The sequence below is a fragment of the Polypterus senegalus genome, chromosome 3, assembly GCF_016835505.1.
Source record: "Polypterus senegalus isolate Bchr_013 chromosome 3, ASM1683550v1, whole genome shotgun sequence".
Taxonomy (NCBI): domain Eukaryota; kingdom Metazoa; phylum Chordata; class Cladistia; order Polypteriformes; family Polypteridae; genus Polypterus; species Polypterus senegalus.
Genome location: NC_053156.1, coordinates 125,078,945 through 125,095,211, shown reverse-complemented (window position 1 = coordinate 125,095,211; position 16,267 = coordinate 125,078,945). Strand labels below are relative to the sequence as shown.

The 16,267-nt window shown below is 38.5% G+C and overlaps 1 protein-coding gene across 1 annotated transcript in view; it reads left to right on the top strand.

The window, feature by feature from the left end:
* The window catches only part of sec63 (SEC63 homolog, protein translocation regulator), a 154,889-nt gene that overhangs the window by 108,683 nt on the left and 29,939 nt on the right, over positions 1 to 16,267 (top strand). The window contains exons 13-15 of the mRNA XM_039747893.1: positions 5,560 to 5,707; positions 8,145 to 8,227; positions 12,597 to 12,659. Coding sequence (XP_039603827.1) covers positions 5,560 to 5,707; positions 8,145 to 8,227; positions 12,597 to 12,659 — 294 coding nt within the window. The remainder of the gene's footprint in view (positions 1 to 5,559; positions 5,708 to 8,144; positions 8,228 to 12,596; positions 12,660 to 16,267) is intronic.

The following is a 16,267-nucleotide window of genomic DNA, read 5'->3' as shown; positions in this document are numbered from 1 at the left end:
ATCATGGCATGAACAAAAGAGATTTCTGAGGACCTCAGAAAAAGAGTTGTTGATGCTCATCGGGCTGGAAAAGGTTACAAAACCATCTCTAAAGAGTTTGGACTTCACCAATCCACAGTCAGACAGATTGTGTACAAATGGAGGAAATTCAAGACCATTGTTACCCTCCCCAGGAGTGGTTGACCAACAAAGAACACTCCAAGAGCAAGGCGTGTAATAGTCGGCGAGGTCACACAGGACCCCAGGGTAACTTCTAAGCAACTGAAGGCCTCTCTCACATTTGCTAATGTTCATGGGTCCACCATCAGGAGAACACTGAACAACAATGGTGTGCATGGCAGGGTTGCAAGGAGAAAGCCACTGCTCTCGAAAAAAAGAATTGTTGCTCGTCTGCAGTTTGCTAAAGATCACGTGGACAAACCAGAAGGCTACTGGAAGAATGTTTTGTGGACGGATGAGACCAAAATAGAACTTTTTAGTTTAAATGAAAAGCGTTATGTGTAGAGAAAGGAAAACACTGCATTCCGGCATAAGAACCTTATCCATCTGTGAAACATGGTGGTGGTAGTATCATGGTTTGGGCCTGTTTTGCTGCATCTGGGCCAGGACGGCTTGCCTTCATTTGTGGAACAATGAATTCTGAATTATATCAGATAATTCTAAAGGAAAATGTCAGGACATCTGTCCATGAACTGAATCTCAAGAGAAGGTGGGTCATGCAGCAAGGCAATGACCCTAAACACACAAGTCGTACTACCAAAGAATGGTTAAAGAAGAATAAAGTTAATGTTTTTGAATGGCCAAGTCAAAATCCTGACCTTAATCTAATCGAAATGTTGCGGAAGGACCTGAAGCGAGCAGTTAATGTGAGGAAACACACCAACATGCCAGAGTTGAAGCTGTTCTGTACGGAAGAATGGGCTAAAATTCCTCCAAGCCGGTGTGCAGGAATGATCAAAAGTTACTGGAAACGTTTAGTTGCAGTTGTTCCTGCAAGGGGGGGGGCACACCAGATACTGAAAGCAAAGGTTCACATACTTTTGCCACTCACAAATCTGTAATATTTGATAATTTTCCTTAGTAAATACATGAAATATAATATTTTTGTCTCATTTGTTTAACTGGTTTCTCTTTATCTACTTTTAGGACTTCAGTGAAAATCTGATGATGTTTTAGGTCATATTTATGCAGAAATATAGAAAATTCTAAAGGGTTCCCAAACTTTCAAGTACAACTGTATGTGTGTGTGTGTGTGTGTGTGTGTATATATGTATGTGTGTGTGTATGTATATATGTGTGTGTATACAGTATATGTATATGTGTGTGTGTGTGTATATATATATATATATATATATATATATATATATATATATATATATATATATTTATATATATATAATAAAATTCGAAAGTCTCAAAAAAATGATAGTAAAGATCGCATTAGCACTAAAAAATGGAAATTATTACTTTGTGAAATAATGGAACAGCGAAAAGAGATTGAATATATGGACATAGGTGATATGACAGAAGGATGTAATTATTGTTCGGCTTTAAAATTTTAAGTCAGAAACAAATCAGACAAAAGTAGTGTTTCTTCCCAATAAAGAGGCGTATCCACGAGAATTAAAAGATTTGGTGTCTGGTGATATTGAAATCCACATAAGCGAGCGGCAGAGATGCAAAGTGGCTGGCGTGCCCGTGGTACACTCACTTTTCATTCGTGTGAATGCTATTGTCAGACACAGTTCCTGCGCTCTCAGCTCCAAGAGGGGTTGGAAATAAAAGACGAAGAGTAGAAGACAAAGTACAACATCTTAAAGAGGTTCAAAAACGTTGGTGCAATACATATGCAGAGCAGGTTAGGGATTATGAAAGTACTAAAATTTGAAAATCTCAAAAAACTGATAGTAAAGATCGCGAAAGTGAAATCCACATACTCGAGCGGCAGAGACGCGAAGTGGCTGGCTCGTAGTGCAGGCCAGGGGGTTGGCAAGTGAAGGGCGAAGCCCCCTAGTATGTATATATGTATATGGACATATACAGCAATTCACAAACATCCTCAGGATGCAGGTCTCTTTATGTCCTTATAAAGAAATACGAGCACATTGGCTGAATTTCAGCTAACAACATTATGCCTTCCCAGAGGACAAAACTAAAAGACAGGTGCTGTAAGAAGGAATCCACAGCAGCACAACTGGTAATTAAACTGAAAATTGACTGAAGGTGATATATTGGCCTGTATCTACACCTGGAGAACACCATATGATGTTTTGATGTCTTGCAAACTTGCAAGTAAAAACTGAATAATGATGCTACAACAATGGGTTCTATTATTTCTAGGTGTGTTATGTAGTACAAAAGCTGAACAGTGAACATTCATACAGAGCCAGTGATGGGGCTGCGACAGAAGAAAGTAGTGGTTTGAGATCATTACTTTACATGTCTCTGAAAATTCCTTTTAGTAAGCTGTTTGCAAGGAATATTTGAAGTGGGAAGAAAAAATAGCAGTTAAATTCCTAGCTGTGAGTTAAAAACCAGTATACATAGCAGATCCACCCCATGCACACCAGATCTATGCAATTATAGTATTAGATAACAAAAAATATAACCTTTCTGAGGCAGAAGTTCTTCATGTGTGCTTGACATGATTAAAAATATGTATTGTGCATCTATAATGCAGGTCCAGAAGCTTCCCAAAATCTTCAGGTGGAACAACCTAATTAAATTTCTTAAAAGCACAACCTCAAAAATATGCTGTAATTATAATACTATTTTGAAGTTTCAATTATGTTAGATATGTTTTAGATACAACCATTTGCTTCAATGTCAATACAGAAAAAAAGGAAAATAGAAATACAAAGAAAAAAGCAAAATAAGATTCAGCTATCACACAAAAGTTCCATTACTTTTAAAATGAATCCTTAAGGAGAATATTAGACAATCAGTCAGGAAATTGAAGCTGAAAAAATTGGCTTCTACAATAATTCAAAACAAACAAAAAAATTAACTATGAAGCACCTTTGAGAAACATAAGGTGAAAGCTATGGAATGGCTTTGTAGTCCCTAGACTTGAACATCATTGAAAATCCGTGGGTACATTGTATGTATACTTTGCATGCAGGACCACCCAAGAATATATCAGAGCTGAAAAAATAATACACAAGGAAGACTGGGGAAAATTTCCAAACAATAACTGGCTACCCAAAAAAAGCTCTTGTAAGCTTTAGTAAAAATCAAAGAAGGTGTTACTAAGAACTGACTTAATTCTTCAAATGAATTATAGCTTTAAGTGATAATTTTGATTTTAATGCCATTGTTTGTTAGGATATGAAGTTTTGTTTACTATTTTATTTATTTTTTTACTTCAACGACATATGTATTTTGGCCAGTAGTGTTCAAACTTTTACCTGGGGACTGTACATTTCAGCATTATACTGTATTAAGAAATGATATGAAGGATGTTAATATTATACAAGTTAAGTAATATCTAGCACAGCAAATTTTATACCGTTTGCACTAATTCTACTGTGTATTAAATTCAAGACACCACAAACAATCCATGTATGTATACGTGTGTGTATTCTTCCTTCTGATAGCAATAGCTGGTCGAAGCGTATATTAATTACATAGCAATAGGTTGATAATTGACGATTCCTGGAGGACACCAAAGGGCATATAACATTTTGATAAATGCCATTATTCAATAAAATACACAACCGTAAAAATATGGCTTGAACTGATCTAAATTGGATCTGTATAGACCTACCTGGTACAACAATCAATCTCATAAAATATAGTTAACAGTATCTAAGGTCACGCTTCGATCAAAAGGTACTAAGACAGAAAGGTTATTTGAGCCTTTATTTTCTCAGAAATCTTTTAAGTCTTGTAGGAGAGCTATTTTTTGTACTAATGATTGGTTGAGAGCCCATACTGCATTTGTTCATTAATATTATGTAACTTTAGCTAATCCTGCAAATGAAAAGCCACTTTTTTCTCAATAATCTTGTCAAGAACTGTAATTACTAAGCACATGGTTATACTATAGCTGTTTCAATATTAATTTGAAAACCGCTTAGAAAGATTCACGGTTACAGGGACAGATTAACAATGGTGAGAATGTCTGCTGAAAATAGGTCAAAACTTGCTTGAAAAGCTGGTGAGATCAAGAGTGCAGCTAGAATAATTCAACTGTAAAACTATTTAGTGATTGTTTGGAAATCTGTTATGGAAAAATGTGCTTGTAGCAGCAGCCTTAAGGGACAACAGAGTTACAAGAACAAGATTTAATGATATTTACCAATAATGCTCGTGATCGTACTGTAAAAAATAAAGAAAATTGATCACATCTCCTATCGGATATGGCTTCATTTAAACAAAAGAGAGGTTTAGTTGTTTCTGGACACTAGAAAAGAGGAAAATAGATTCATGGTTGCTGCTGTCAATGAGGTTAGAAAAGTGAAACAATTGCTTGGTGCTTATTTACCTACCAACTTAGTCTATTTCCTTTCTCTTCTTCTGCATTCTTTCTTACCTGGTAAAATTGAGAAAACCATGACTCTTTATGCTTAGCAGAGTTGTTCTTGGTTTGCAGTAGGGCAACAACAATACAGTAAGCGAGCTGAGCACTCAACTCAAACTTTTAGTGTCCATTTATAAGGACTTTGGGGGCATTTTTGCCATGTTTATGATCACTGATACTGGTCTTTATGTAATTACACAAGTAATATTTGTGGGTCCGACTTTTTGCTAGTGTTAGAATAAAATAAAAATAGGCAAAACGTAGAAATTTAAAAATCAAAAATGATAATATTAATACCAAAAAATTAATTTTAATTAGCCTGTTCTATTGTCCAGCATTATACGCTGGCAACCGCATCATAGTATTGGCTTTCTTACACTTACTCGACCAACCTGAATGAGGTTTGTAGCTGCAGTGCTGATGACTAATAACTTTGTGTGGTGGTCAACGGAGAAGTGAAAATAATGGTAAATTGACACACACATTAGTAAACCAAAGATCCCACACTACTAGACTAGAGCCGCTAAACCAGGTCAGTTCCTCAATAACGAATGCTGGATTTTCTCAGAAGAACACTTCGACTGTAGAGTGCTCAGTTCAACTACTGAGGCAAAAAAGAAGTGGTGAAAATGTGTGGCTCTTTCTAAAGAGGAAAAGGCCACTGTGGGGTAAAGGGATTGGGTGCATGTTATTTTACCAGACCAACAAGGCAACCCATGTATCAAATAAAAAACAATAGGTATTTGTTGATTACTGCAGATTTCAGCCAATCTTAGATGGGTAGCTAGTTAAATGTGTTTTGGTTAAACTAACAGTTGAATTGAAGGGGTATTTTACATTACTTCTGCTAGGACCTTTAGGTTTATGTAACAGGTTAATACAGTGCTATCTGACATATTTTATGAGGTAGGGGGATTTGTTTTAAATATTGAATTTTTAAATATTAGCAGTAGTAGTAAAGTATTAAAAAATCTTGAAAAATTAATTGTAAGAGACAAATATTTAATTCAGAACTTTCATGTTCTTTTTATGCATAGTACAAAGTTCGAAGTATTCAAGATCTAGTCAGCCTTAAAGATGCAGATAGGCGCAATATGCTGCGCTTTCTTGGAGAGGAAAAATATGAAGAGGTCATGGCAGTGATTGGAAGTTTTCCTCATATTAATATGGATATTAAACTCCAAGGTAAGAATATATGAATGTTCTTTCACTAGGTCATGAAATAACTTAATGCAGAGTTAAAGCTGCAGTTTGTTTTTTGCAGTAATTTAATTTGTACAAACTTAAAATATTAAGGTTATTGCAGTGTATTACTTTATTTCAGTTCATAGTTAACTTGTATATTTAGTTTCAAAGACAGGCTTACATATTATGTGACAGAATATTGTTGGACTGTGATCTGGTGTCCATTCATTTTCAATAAGCATTAACTACAAATTTGCCACTGTGTTTTCTAGAAATCTCAACCGCACTTAATTGATTTACAGTAATGCCATTAACAGACATTTGGACATAAACCCAGCATATACAAACTTCATATTCATAATAAATAAAACATTACAACCAATACCCCCCAACCCAGCTCTCCCCCCCACATCTAATTTAACATACAGTACACACACACACACACACACACATATATATACATATATATATATATATATATATATATATATATATATACTTATACTCTTTAATAAAGCCCCTGTGTGCGTCCAGGTGTCTGTGTGTGTCTTCTGGTGAAGTGCACATGCGCGGAGCCACACAGCACGTGTTCAGTCTCTTCCTATGCACAGAGAGAGACGCACACAGGTGCATGCACGCAAGACAGACACACACACAGGTGCATGCACGCAAGACAGACACACACACAGGTGCATGCACGCAAGACAGACACATGGGTGCACATGAGATGGTCACACACACAGAGGGAAGGACGGACAGACACACACACACACACACACACACAGAGGCGTGCGACGGATGGACGCACGCACGCGAAACTGACAGACAGACAGGCACGCGCGACGGGCAGACGGACTTTTCTTGGTTGTTTATTAAGTCGTAAGGCTATAGTGCGAACTTTTGCAATGTTAGTTTTCTCTGTTGTTCAAGGTTTTCTTAGTGTTACTTAGTGTTTTTACATTTAGTTTACTATTACTCTGTGAATTCAATGGTATAATTAACTATATTTGTGCTTAAAAACTTTAAAAAATATATATATTTACATACAGTTAATACGGTCTGGAACAGATTAATTGTATTTACATACAATCCTATGGGGGAAATTACTTCGGTTCACGACCAAATCGGGTTACAACCAGAGTTTTGGAACGAGTTATGGTCGTGAACCTAGGTTCCACTGTATTACTGTCAGACAATTACAGGCATTTTACGGAAATACAAACCAGTATTACTGAGAGAGAAAATTAAAGGCACACAATACAGTGACACATATTACAGCCACATACAAGGTCCCTTACCATTTAATATAGACTGTTCCTAATGTTTATGCAGTACTGTTCTAGCGCCTGCTATTTTAACGGGCTTAATGTCTAGTATATATACTGTATATGTGTATATGTGTATATGTATATATATATATATATATATATATATATATATATATATATATACATACTGTAGATACTTTATTAATCCGAAGGGGAAATTCACAAAAGATGACAGAATGACTGTGAGGGAATGTTAGTTGATGACAGAGATCACAGAGGACCATATACATCTTGAAATTTACATTTTATAGTAGAGTTGTTTATTTATTTATTTTTTCTTTTCTGCTTACTCAAAACAGTTCCTCGTGTCACATAGGGCAAAGACCTTGTGCAGTATACTTTATTTCTTATATCTTGTGCATTATAAGTAGTAACTTATCACTGCAGTTTAGTGAGTGACCCAGCTTTCAGTATTTTTTTTTTTTGGTTTGGGCACCTGCATAGAATTCAATATTGCCAGTTTTACAATCAGAACAGCTCCCCAGATTTCTTCCTTGCTACCCTTACTCATGTAGCCACTACTGACTGTGCCCACACCTCGGTTTGCACTCAAGATGTTACCCAAGTCATAGAACTTTCCTACTTTCACCACAATAATTCCATTACAGATGTCTCATTTTGTACATACTACATTCACATTACTCATTTACAATCTACAAACACAGGTCATTGTTGCCACCTGTGGACTACAAGTACCACCACTTCATTTTTTTTATACAACCATGTCTAACAACCATGCATTATAGTAGATTAAGTTTCTCAGGGCTTCTAGTATCTAGTGTCTTTAAAAACTCATTTAAGTAAAGCTAACAGTAGCATGATAAAATTCATGATCTTCTATTTTCTCCTAAGAGAAATTACCCCTTTGTATTTTCAGCTAAAAAGAGCACGTGAGAGACACACCTATAGACAAGAAAAAAACTATTATACCTGCAAAAAAAAAAAAAAATTGTTCCAAAATAAAGACAGGCTCTTAAAACCTAGAAGCCAGTAATTTAAATGGTAAAAATTAATTTGGACCTGATGTTCGTATTTGTTTACATCCCCTACCCATGTTTCCATGTGTGCATGTTTTGAGTAAAATAATATATGTATATTTTTTTTTGCAGTCCTTGATGATGAAGATAGCAACAATATCACTGCAGGTTCCATTGTTACAGTTACAGTAACATTAACAAGAAGAACAATGATGGTAAGGTTTTTGAAATATTTGTTTTCATAGTATTTTTTGGTGTTCAATTTTGATGTCTTCTGTAATTTATTTGTTTCCTGTACTTTTTAATAATTTACACTCCAGCAGTCCAAATAATATAAAAAAAAAGGGCCGGTAAGATTTTATTTAATTGAATGGGGAAATATGCATATCATTACTAATTTTTTTTTTCTGTAGTAATAACATTTAAATTAAATTTGTATGACAAAACAGTTGACATACCCACTACGCAACGAAACAACTCGGGATCCCGGTTTGCAACCCCCCAGGCAGACACACGGTCCAGTCCCATCATCCGGAAATGATCCTCTATCTACAGCAGCCAGATTTTACGTGGGCGATCCCTTGGCCTGGTCCAGCCACACACGTCACCAACAATGAGGATCTTACGAGCCGGATCACCACGCGCCACATGGCCGTAGTGCCGTAACTGACATTCCCTCACAGTGCAGGTAATGTGCCTCATTCGGGACTCCATGAGCAACTGCTCATTCGACACAAAGTCAAACCAACGGTACCCAAGGATTTTCCGGAGAGACACAGTACCAAAGGAGTCCAGTCCTCATTTCTAGTCACTAGATAGCATCCATGTCTTGCAACGATATATCAAGACAGGAAGCACCAGGACTCTAAAGACTTGGACCTTCATCCTTTTGCATAGATATTGGGAGCGCTGCACACCCCTTTCCAGTGACCTCATGCTCTCCCAATCCGTCTACTGACTTCATAGGAAGAGTCACCAGAGACATGAGTGTCACTGCTAAGGTGAGCAAACCTCTCAACAATGTCAACACTCTCTCCGCAAACGCACACTGCTGATGGCTGTGCCCAAGAGGTCATTAAAGGCCTGGATCTTGGTTTTTATCCAGTACACTCACAAGCCCAGACACTCAGACTCCTCGCTCAGTATCTCGAGCACCCTGATCAGAGCCTCCATTGACTCCGTGAATCTTTCTTCACCAACAGATGCCTCACAGCCGCTGGACCCCTTGACCTTGCCTAACACCCAGTCCATACAAGCATTGAACAGAGTAGGACTAAGAACACACCCTTGACGAACCCAAGAATCAACTGGAAAAAACGCAGAGGTTCTGCCTTCACTCTGCACAGTATTCACAGTACCAGTGTTCAGGCCGTCCAATATATCCAGCAACCTCGAGGGGGATCCCGCGAGTCCTCAGGATGTCCCATAGGGCAGCTCGATCAACTGAGTCAAACGCTTTGCAAAAGTCGACAAAGGCTGCAAAGAAACTCTGCCGATATTTGCGTTTGTGCTCCATGAGAACCCTCAGTGCCAGGATGCTGTCGATGGTGTTTGCATGCTACAGGAATATTAGTTCCACTGCATTTTCTGTAGGGAGTCCATTTGCTACTAAAGATTGCAAGTCCATCTTGGTACATGACTATTTGATCAGGTGCAAGAGAAGGTAATGCCAACTGGGGGTAACCCCGGCATTAACATCAATCACATTTCCAGAGCCCCACAGTACTAATAGTTTGTTATATTTAGCCCCAGACACACAATATTCTGCCCATGTATGATGAATTTATAATTCATCCTTCTATTAAAGCAAAGCCTTTAGTTCATGTTATAACTGCCTTATGATCATACAAGCCAAGCCACTTCCATGCAAGACTGTAAAACTGCGAATAGCACCCTGTCTACAGAATCAGTTTTTATTCCTGCCTTCATCTTATTTGGAAGTGAGTTTTTTGCTGAAATCGGTAAGTTACAGGAATTGAATCACTTTTGTTTGAGTGGGGTAGAGGGGATTATTACATTGAAAAGATGCATTTCAGTCAGTAAGGGAGCCATAGATCAAATCTACTCTAGATTGACATCATGGTTGGCAAGGCCAAAGGAGGAACATTCTTCTGTTGTTGAATGGGTAATTGAAAACAATTCATCAAGCTAAAGTCATAGGTAACTTGCCAATAATGTACTTTAATTGGTGATGCTGTGATTAAAAGAAACACGATATTTGTCAAACCCTTGATGTTCCTCTCTCAAACTCTTAATACCCTTGTATTTGACCTGTTAGAGATACTAAAAATAAAGTTTAGAATTTGGATAGTGAGTATATACAGCCCAACATATCTTTATTTAACAGTTTATTTTCTTGTGCATAAGCAATGTCAGTCTTTTGGTGTTTAAACCATAACAGAAAAGTGGAAGATACACAGTGAAGAAAAAGAAAGGATATGTTATAAAAAAAAAACTCAGAGATTTTATGGTTGTTTTACTGCAATTCCACTCAACTGCTGACTACACAGGCTCCAAGGGTTGCTTGCAAACATCCCCTTTATAATCCCATTTCACCAAAATATGTCCTACTCATTACCTAGAAGTATGCAGCTTGAAAGAGTATGAAACAGTAAACTAAACCCATTAGTTAAGAAAGGCATGAGGGAGGCATGCCAGTGAGAGATTTTCAGAACATAAGTATTAACAGTATAAGGCAAATGAAATACAGAAGGCACAGAATAAGCATAGTAGCTTTGTTGTACATGGTTTCCAGAGGATAATCCTTCCACTCTCAGAGCCCCAGTGGAAACTTAGATAAGAATCAAGTATTTTTCTTAGGGACGGTACGGTGTCGTAGTGGGTAGCGCTGCTGCCTCACAGTTGGGAGAACCAGGTTCGCTTCCCGGAACTTTATACTGATTTAGGCTTACTGATTTCATCAAAGCCATTAACACCTTGGTATTCTTTCTTTGTTCTTTTTTTAATCTCACTTATGTCACACTGAATTACAGGAAGTTCTTCCTGAATAAAGTTTCTCATAGCCGGTCTACAATACTTTAAAAAAAAAAAAGCTGCCATAATAGAATAACTGATATCATGTGCGCATGGCAGGGAGTTTGCTTCACTCGACTAGAAATCTTGGCGTTAGACTTTATATTAATTAGCCAAGTAATGTATGCAGTTTATTTGAGGTTCTGGGAGGGAAAGTGCTTTGGCCTCTGTAGCTTTCATCTGCCTACCATATAGGATCATGCTGTTTTCTGTCTGTACCATTATGTTTCTGTAGTAGGCTTTCTCCTGTAAAACCTACAGAGAAAATTCAACAAACGTCCACTACATAAATATAACACTTTCTGTACTCTTATGTTTTTATTTCAAAGCTCTGTGATCACAGCGGCTATAAAGAATACAAGTTAACACGTTGAACATAAAAATTACAGATAAAACAGAGAAAGTACCAAAAACCTATTTATGATTAGATTTCACATCATATACTGTTTTTCTTTTTATAGGTTGTTCCACGTATATTCAACCAAGGTGATTATATTAGATAGAAATCTTAAGCAAACTGCTGGTGACTCATTTAAGGATGGTTGCAGAATGCACGGTTTTAAGGAAGCGAGCACGTCAAACTTAGTGACTGCAGTTGCAGGATATGTCACCTGGATGATGTGCACAACCAGAAATCATGGAATAACAAATCACACAATAGTCTCACAACTTTTCAGCATGGTTTCAGATTTCTAAAATATCAATAGCTTTACACATTTTGACAGCTATTTAATGTGCTGCCTCACAGTGTCAGTCGCTGTAAGAATATTTTCCATGTATAGTAGTTCAGCCACAGCCTTGACTCATCTTTATCTTTTTCCCCATTCTGTTGAGGTGTGACAAACATGAGACATTAGATAGATAAACCTCTGTTATGTTTGCATGGTTCAAAACACTTATTCTTCTTCTCTTATGGCCATATTGCATATATTGTATGCGTACTAATTATCGGCTCTTCGACACACAGAAGGCCATCCCTACAACTCTGAGACGGTCAATCCATTAGGCGTCGTAGGTGGCCGTCTGGGATGCCTTCATCTGAGTTACGCCATTTATTATAGTTAAGGAGCATGCGCTGTGGATGCTGGGGGGGGGAGGGTTTGGGGGCAGTTGGTTGTCAAACTCTGATTACCCCGAGAAGGCACCCTTACCAGCTAGGCACCATTTATGAAAGTAGAAATACGCATGCACAGTCTGCAGTATACAGTATGTACAAATAGGCACCTTTTGTACTATTTAAGGAGCATGTGCTCCAGACACCTACTGAGACATACACAAGTCTAATAATACCAACTACCCAATATGAACGAGTGACAATGTCTGTTAAACCCACTTAGGGCTCCACATGGTCTTTGACCAGCACTGCTACGACTTAAGAAAAAATAAAACATTTGTCATATGCACATACAGCATGTCATAATCACTTTGTACAAAAAATAGCATTAAAATAAAAAATTAAGTCTGATTTGTAAAAAAGATATAGAACGGGTTGCTACTAAAATGAGCAAAAGGCATGAGTGATGTTTAATTATTGTTTTCTTCATGTTGAAGGAGTTTTTTGAAAAGGAGCAAGAACAGACATGTGTGCCAGAAGATCAAACTGCAGAAGAAGGGGTAGGTATAAGTTAAAATTTGAATCTTTTTCACAAAACAAACCCAAACTCCAGGAGAAATAGCTTATTTTTATCCTATGGTATGTGCAAAGGAAGTATATTAGTACATGACACTTCTAAACAATGTGATTATTTTTTGTCACAGTCATTTGACAGTTATGATTCTGGTTTTATTAACCAAGTGTGTTTCCTATTTTATAAGTACTGTTGAAGAATTTATTAGATTTAAAGGTTATCAGTTAATGTGAAGTCTTAATATTAATTTAAATGTTAGCAAAACGTTTTTTAAGCATTTGTGTCTAAACAATTAATAAAGTAGACTAATCCTCACTGAACGTTTTCCCATTTGGCATTTTGTTTTGACCACAGTTAACATATTAGTGATAAAATTTCTCAGGGTTTGTGTAGGTTTTGAATGCATTTGTTTTATATAAGAAATCATTGAAAAAGCCTTAAAGTAAAATACAACAGCAAATTACAGGTAAAATTCTGTTACAACGAACTTCCAGGGACCTAAAAAATATTTTGTTGTAATGAGATTCTGCATTTGTCACTATAGTGCTTTCTTTAACTTGTGTCCAGGTGTTTCCAATCATTTCAATAGCTTCTTAATTACTTTTTTAATTTTAATCTCCTCCTCTCTAAGTTATGCTGACGAGAATTTTTCTCAGCATTTCCTTGTGATAATACACTTTCAGGGTGTGAATGATACCCAAATCCAATGGCTGAAGCACTGCCATGCAATTGGGTGGGAGGAATTCAATGCAAACATTATCTAAATGTGGAAGCATGTTGTGGGCAGCACATTTATCAGTCAGAAGCTGAATCATCCTGTTCTTGTTATTCATATTGTGAGGTTTTTGAACTCTTTTGGGATCACCCCACCCAACGGGAACGACACACTGAAGTGTGTCCCGAAGCGCAATTGACGCGTCTGTGAAAGATTGTTTGTCCGTTGCTAGGACAGGGCAACAGCAGGCTCACAGCAATGCAGTGAGACACCACAGAAGCAAATCCTAAAAGATCATGGTCGTGCTATAAGTCCCTGTCTTGCACCCCAAAACACGAGGCTGAGTCTCAGTACTTTAGCAAACCAGCTTTATTCAGCTTGAAACAGGAACAGCACGGTTATTTATTGTAGCGTGATCTGCCACTCTCCTATACACAGACACAGCAGTCAGGCAGGGATGTGGCTAGGTTAGTGGCCAAGTAATACTGTTCCCTGCATTTACAATGTACCTTACATCACCCATTGAGATCTTTTCTGTTTGCTTCGGTGAAGAGCCGCAGCAGAGCTGTGAGCCTGCTGTTGCCCCGGCAATAGATAAACAGTCTTCCACAGACGTGATGATCGCACTTCGATGTGTTGTCCAGTTGGGGGAGGTCCCAAGAGAGTTTAGAAACCTCACATTTTCTTGAATGAGTGCTGTATTAATAGGAATGTTTCTGAACCACATAAAAATTACTTTTTCAAATGCAGCAGTTCGCATACATTTGCAACCAGAGATATTTCTTCTTTTTTTGCTCTGTCTTTCAAGAAAGTTGACAGTGTCGATGGTGAAATTCCAAATTCACTGGCAACATCTTTTTTCTTTTTACCGGAATCAAGTGGCGCAAACATTTTAAAGTTTTTTTTATAATATGAACTGTTATTGTTTTTTCAAGTTTGACATTTCTATAGGAGGGTGACATTGAGTTAAATTCCAGTGGATTTTTATCAAATGTTGACGAGCAATAAGCAAAAGGTATTACTACTAAACAATGACATGGCGGCGCACATAGTTGCAGTGGCTCTGTGCTCTCCCCTTCGGAGTTTTGTTTTGTATGCGTGTGTTTATTTTAATTCGTTCTACATCCTGTTGGGTGAACATATACTACAACCAAGATGATCTTCTTAAGATCGGAGTCTGCTGTGAGGAGAGTGTTACGGCGAAATTCATTCACACGCACAGCATTCCGGTGGATATAGCTAGGACACCCGGCTCCCCGTGGTTTACCATCACCGGAGGCCAATGACAAAGGCGGTGCAGAGAGAGGAAGCAGAAGCGAGGCTGCAGGACCAGCGCAATAGCTAGACTACGGAGACAGACTCACAAACCTCCGCTTCCAAGCCTTTTCCTCACTAACGACAGATATATTGTCAACAGGATGGATGAACTGAGGCTTCAGGTTGCATCAGACCGCATGATCAAGGGCAGTTGCTTGTTTGTATTCATGGAATCCTGGCTTCATTCATGCATACTGGACTTGGCTATTGAGCTAACAGGCTATACATTGTGGCGCTACAACAGGACTAGAGACTCCGATAAGAGCAGCGGAGGAAGAGTATGTGTGTACATTAATAATAACTGGTGCACGAACGCAGTGATAGTGAATAGCCATTGCTCCCCTGACTTGGAGTACATGACTGTGAAATGTAGACCTATGTATTTACCGCAGGAGTTCAATGTGATAATGATCACCGTTGTTTTCATACCACCCGCTGCTAATGCTAACTTGGCTCTGAGACATTTATACAGCAGCATTAACAGCCAACAGAGCCATTACCCTGATGCAGTGTTCATTATAGCAGGGGACTTTAATCACATGGAATTAAAAGCAGTGCTCCCCAAACTCCACCAGCACGTCAAGTGTGCTACTAGGGGAGCCAACACACTAGACAAGGTCTACTCAAACAGCAAGCTGGGCAACAGAGCTAAACAGCTTCCACACCTGGCCCAGTCTGACCAGATGTCACTGCTGATGATTCCTGCATACACCCCTCTCCACAAATCTGCTCTTACCACCACAAGATCCATCACAACCTGGCCTGATGCTGCAGAACTGCTTTAGCAGGACTAACTGGGACATTTTTGAAAATCCTACATTGACAATATCACAGTGGAGAAACATTTTCAGAACCAGAAACCCTGGATGACAAGAGGTTCAACGGCTACTAAAGGAAAAGAAACTGTCTTTAGGTGCGGTGAGAAGGCTCTCTGCGGCATGACACGGTTCAAACTGAAGAGAGGCATCAGAAAGGCTAAGTGGGACTACAGGAGGAGGATTGAGGAGTGCCTGGACAGTAATAACAGCAGGCAGGTTTGGCAGGGAGTCCAGCACTTCAACTATAGGACCAGTCATGGAGCTGCTGAAGGTGACGCCTCAATGGCAGATGAGCTGAAACACTTCTTTGCTTGCTTTGAGGTGGAACTACCAGAGGCACTGCTACACACGCAGCAGCAGCTCACTACAATATCACCCTCTCACTTAAGGTGGAGGAACATGAGGCGAGACGCTCACTCCAGGCTGTCAATCTTAGGAAGGCAGCAGGTTTGAACGGTGTCCCTGGACCTGTGTTGAGGAGCTGTGCAGAGCAGCTGGCTGGGGTCTTTACAAAAATCTTTACCCTGTAACTGTCCCAGGCCTCAGTTCCTCCCTGTCTGAAATCCTCCATCTTATTCCCTTTACCAGAAAAATCACCCATAATGTGCCTGAATGACTATCGGCCAGTATTTCTCACCCCGGTGTCAATGAAGTGCTTTGAGAGTCTGATCCAGAGTCATATCATGTCCTTCATCCTTCCCACCTTTGATGCACGCCAATTTGCTTACAGGGCTAACAGGTCTA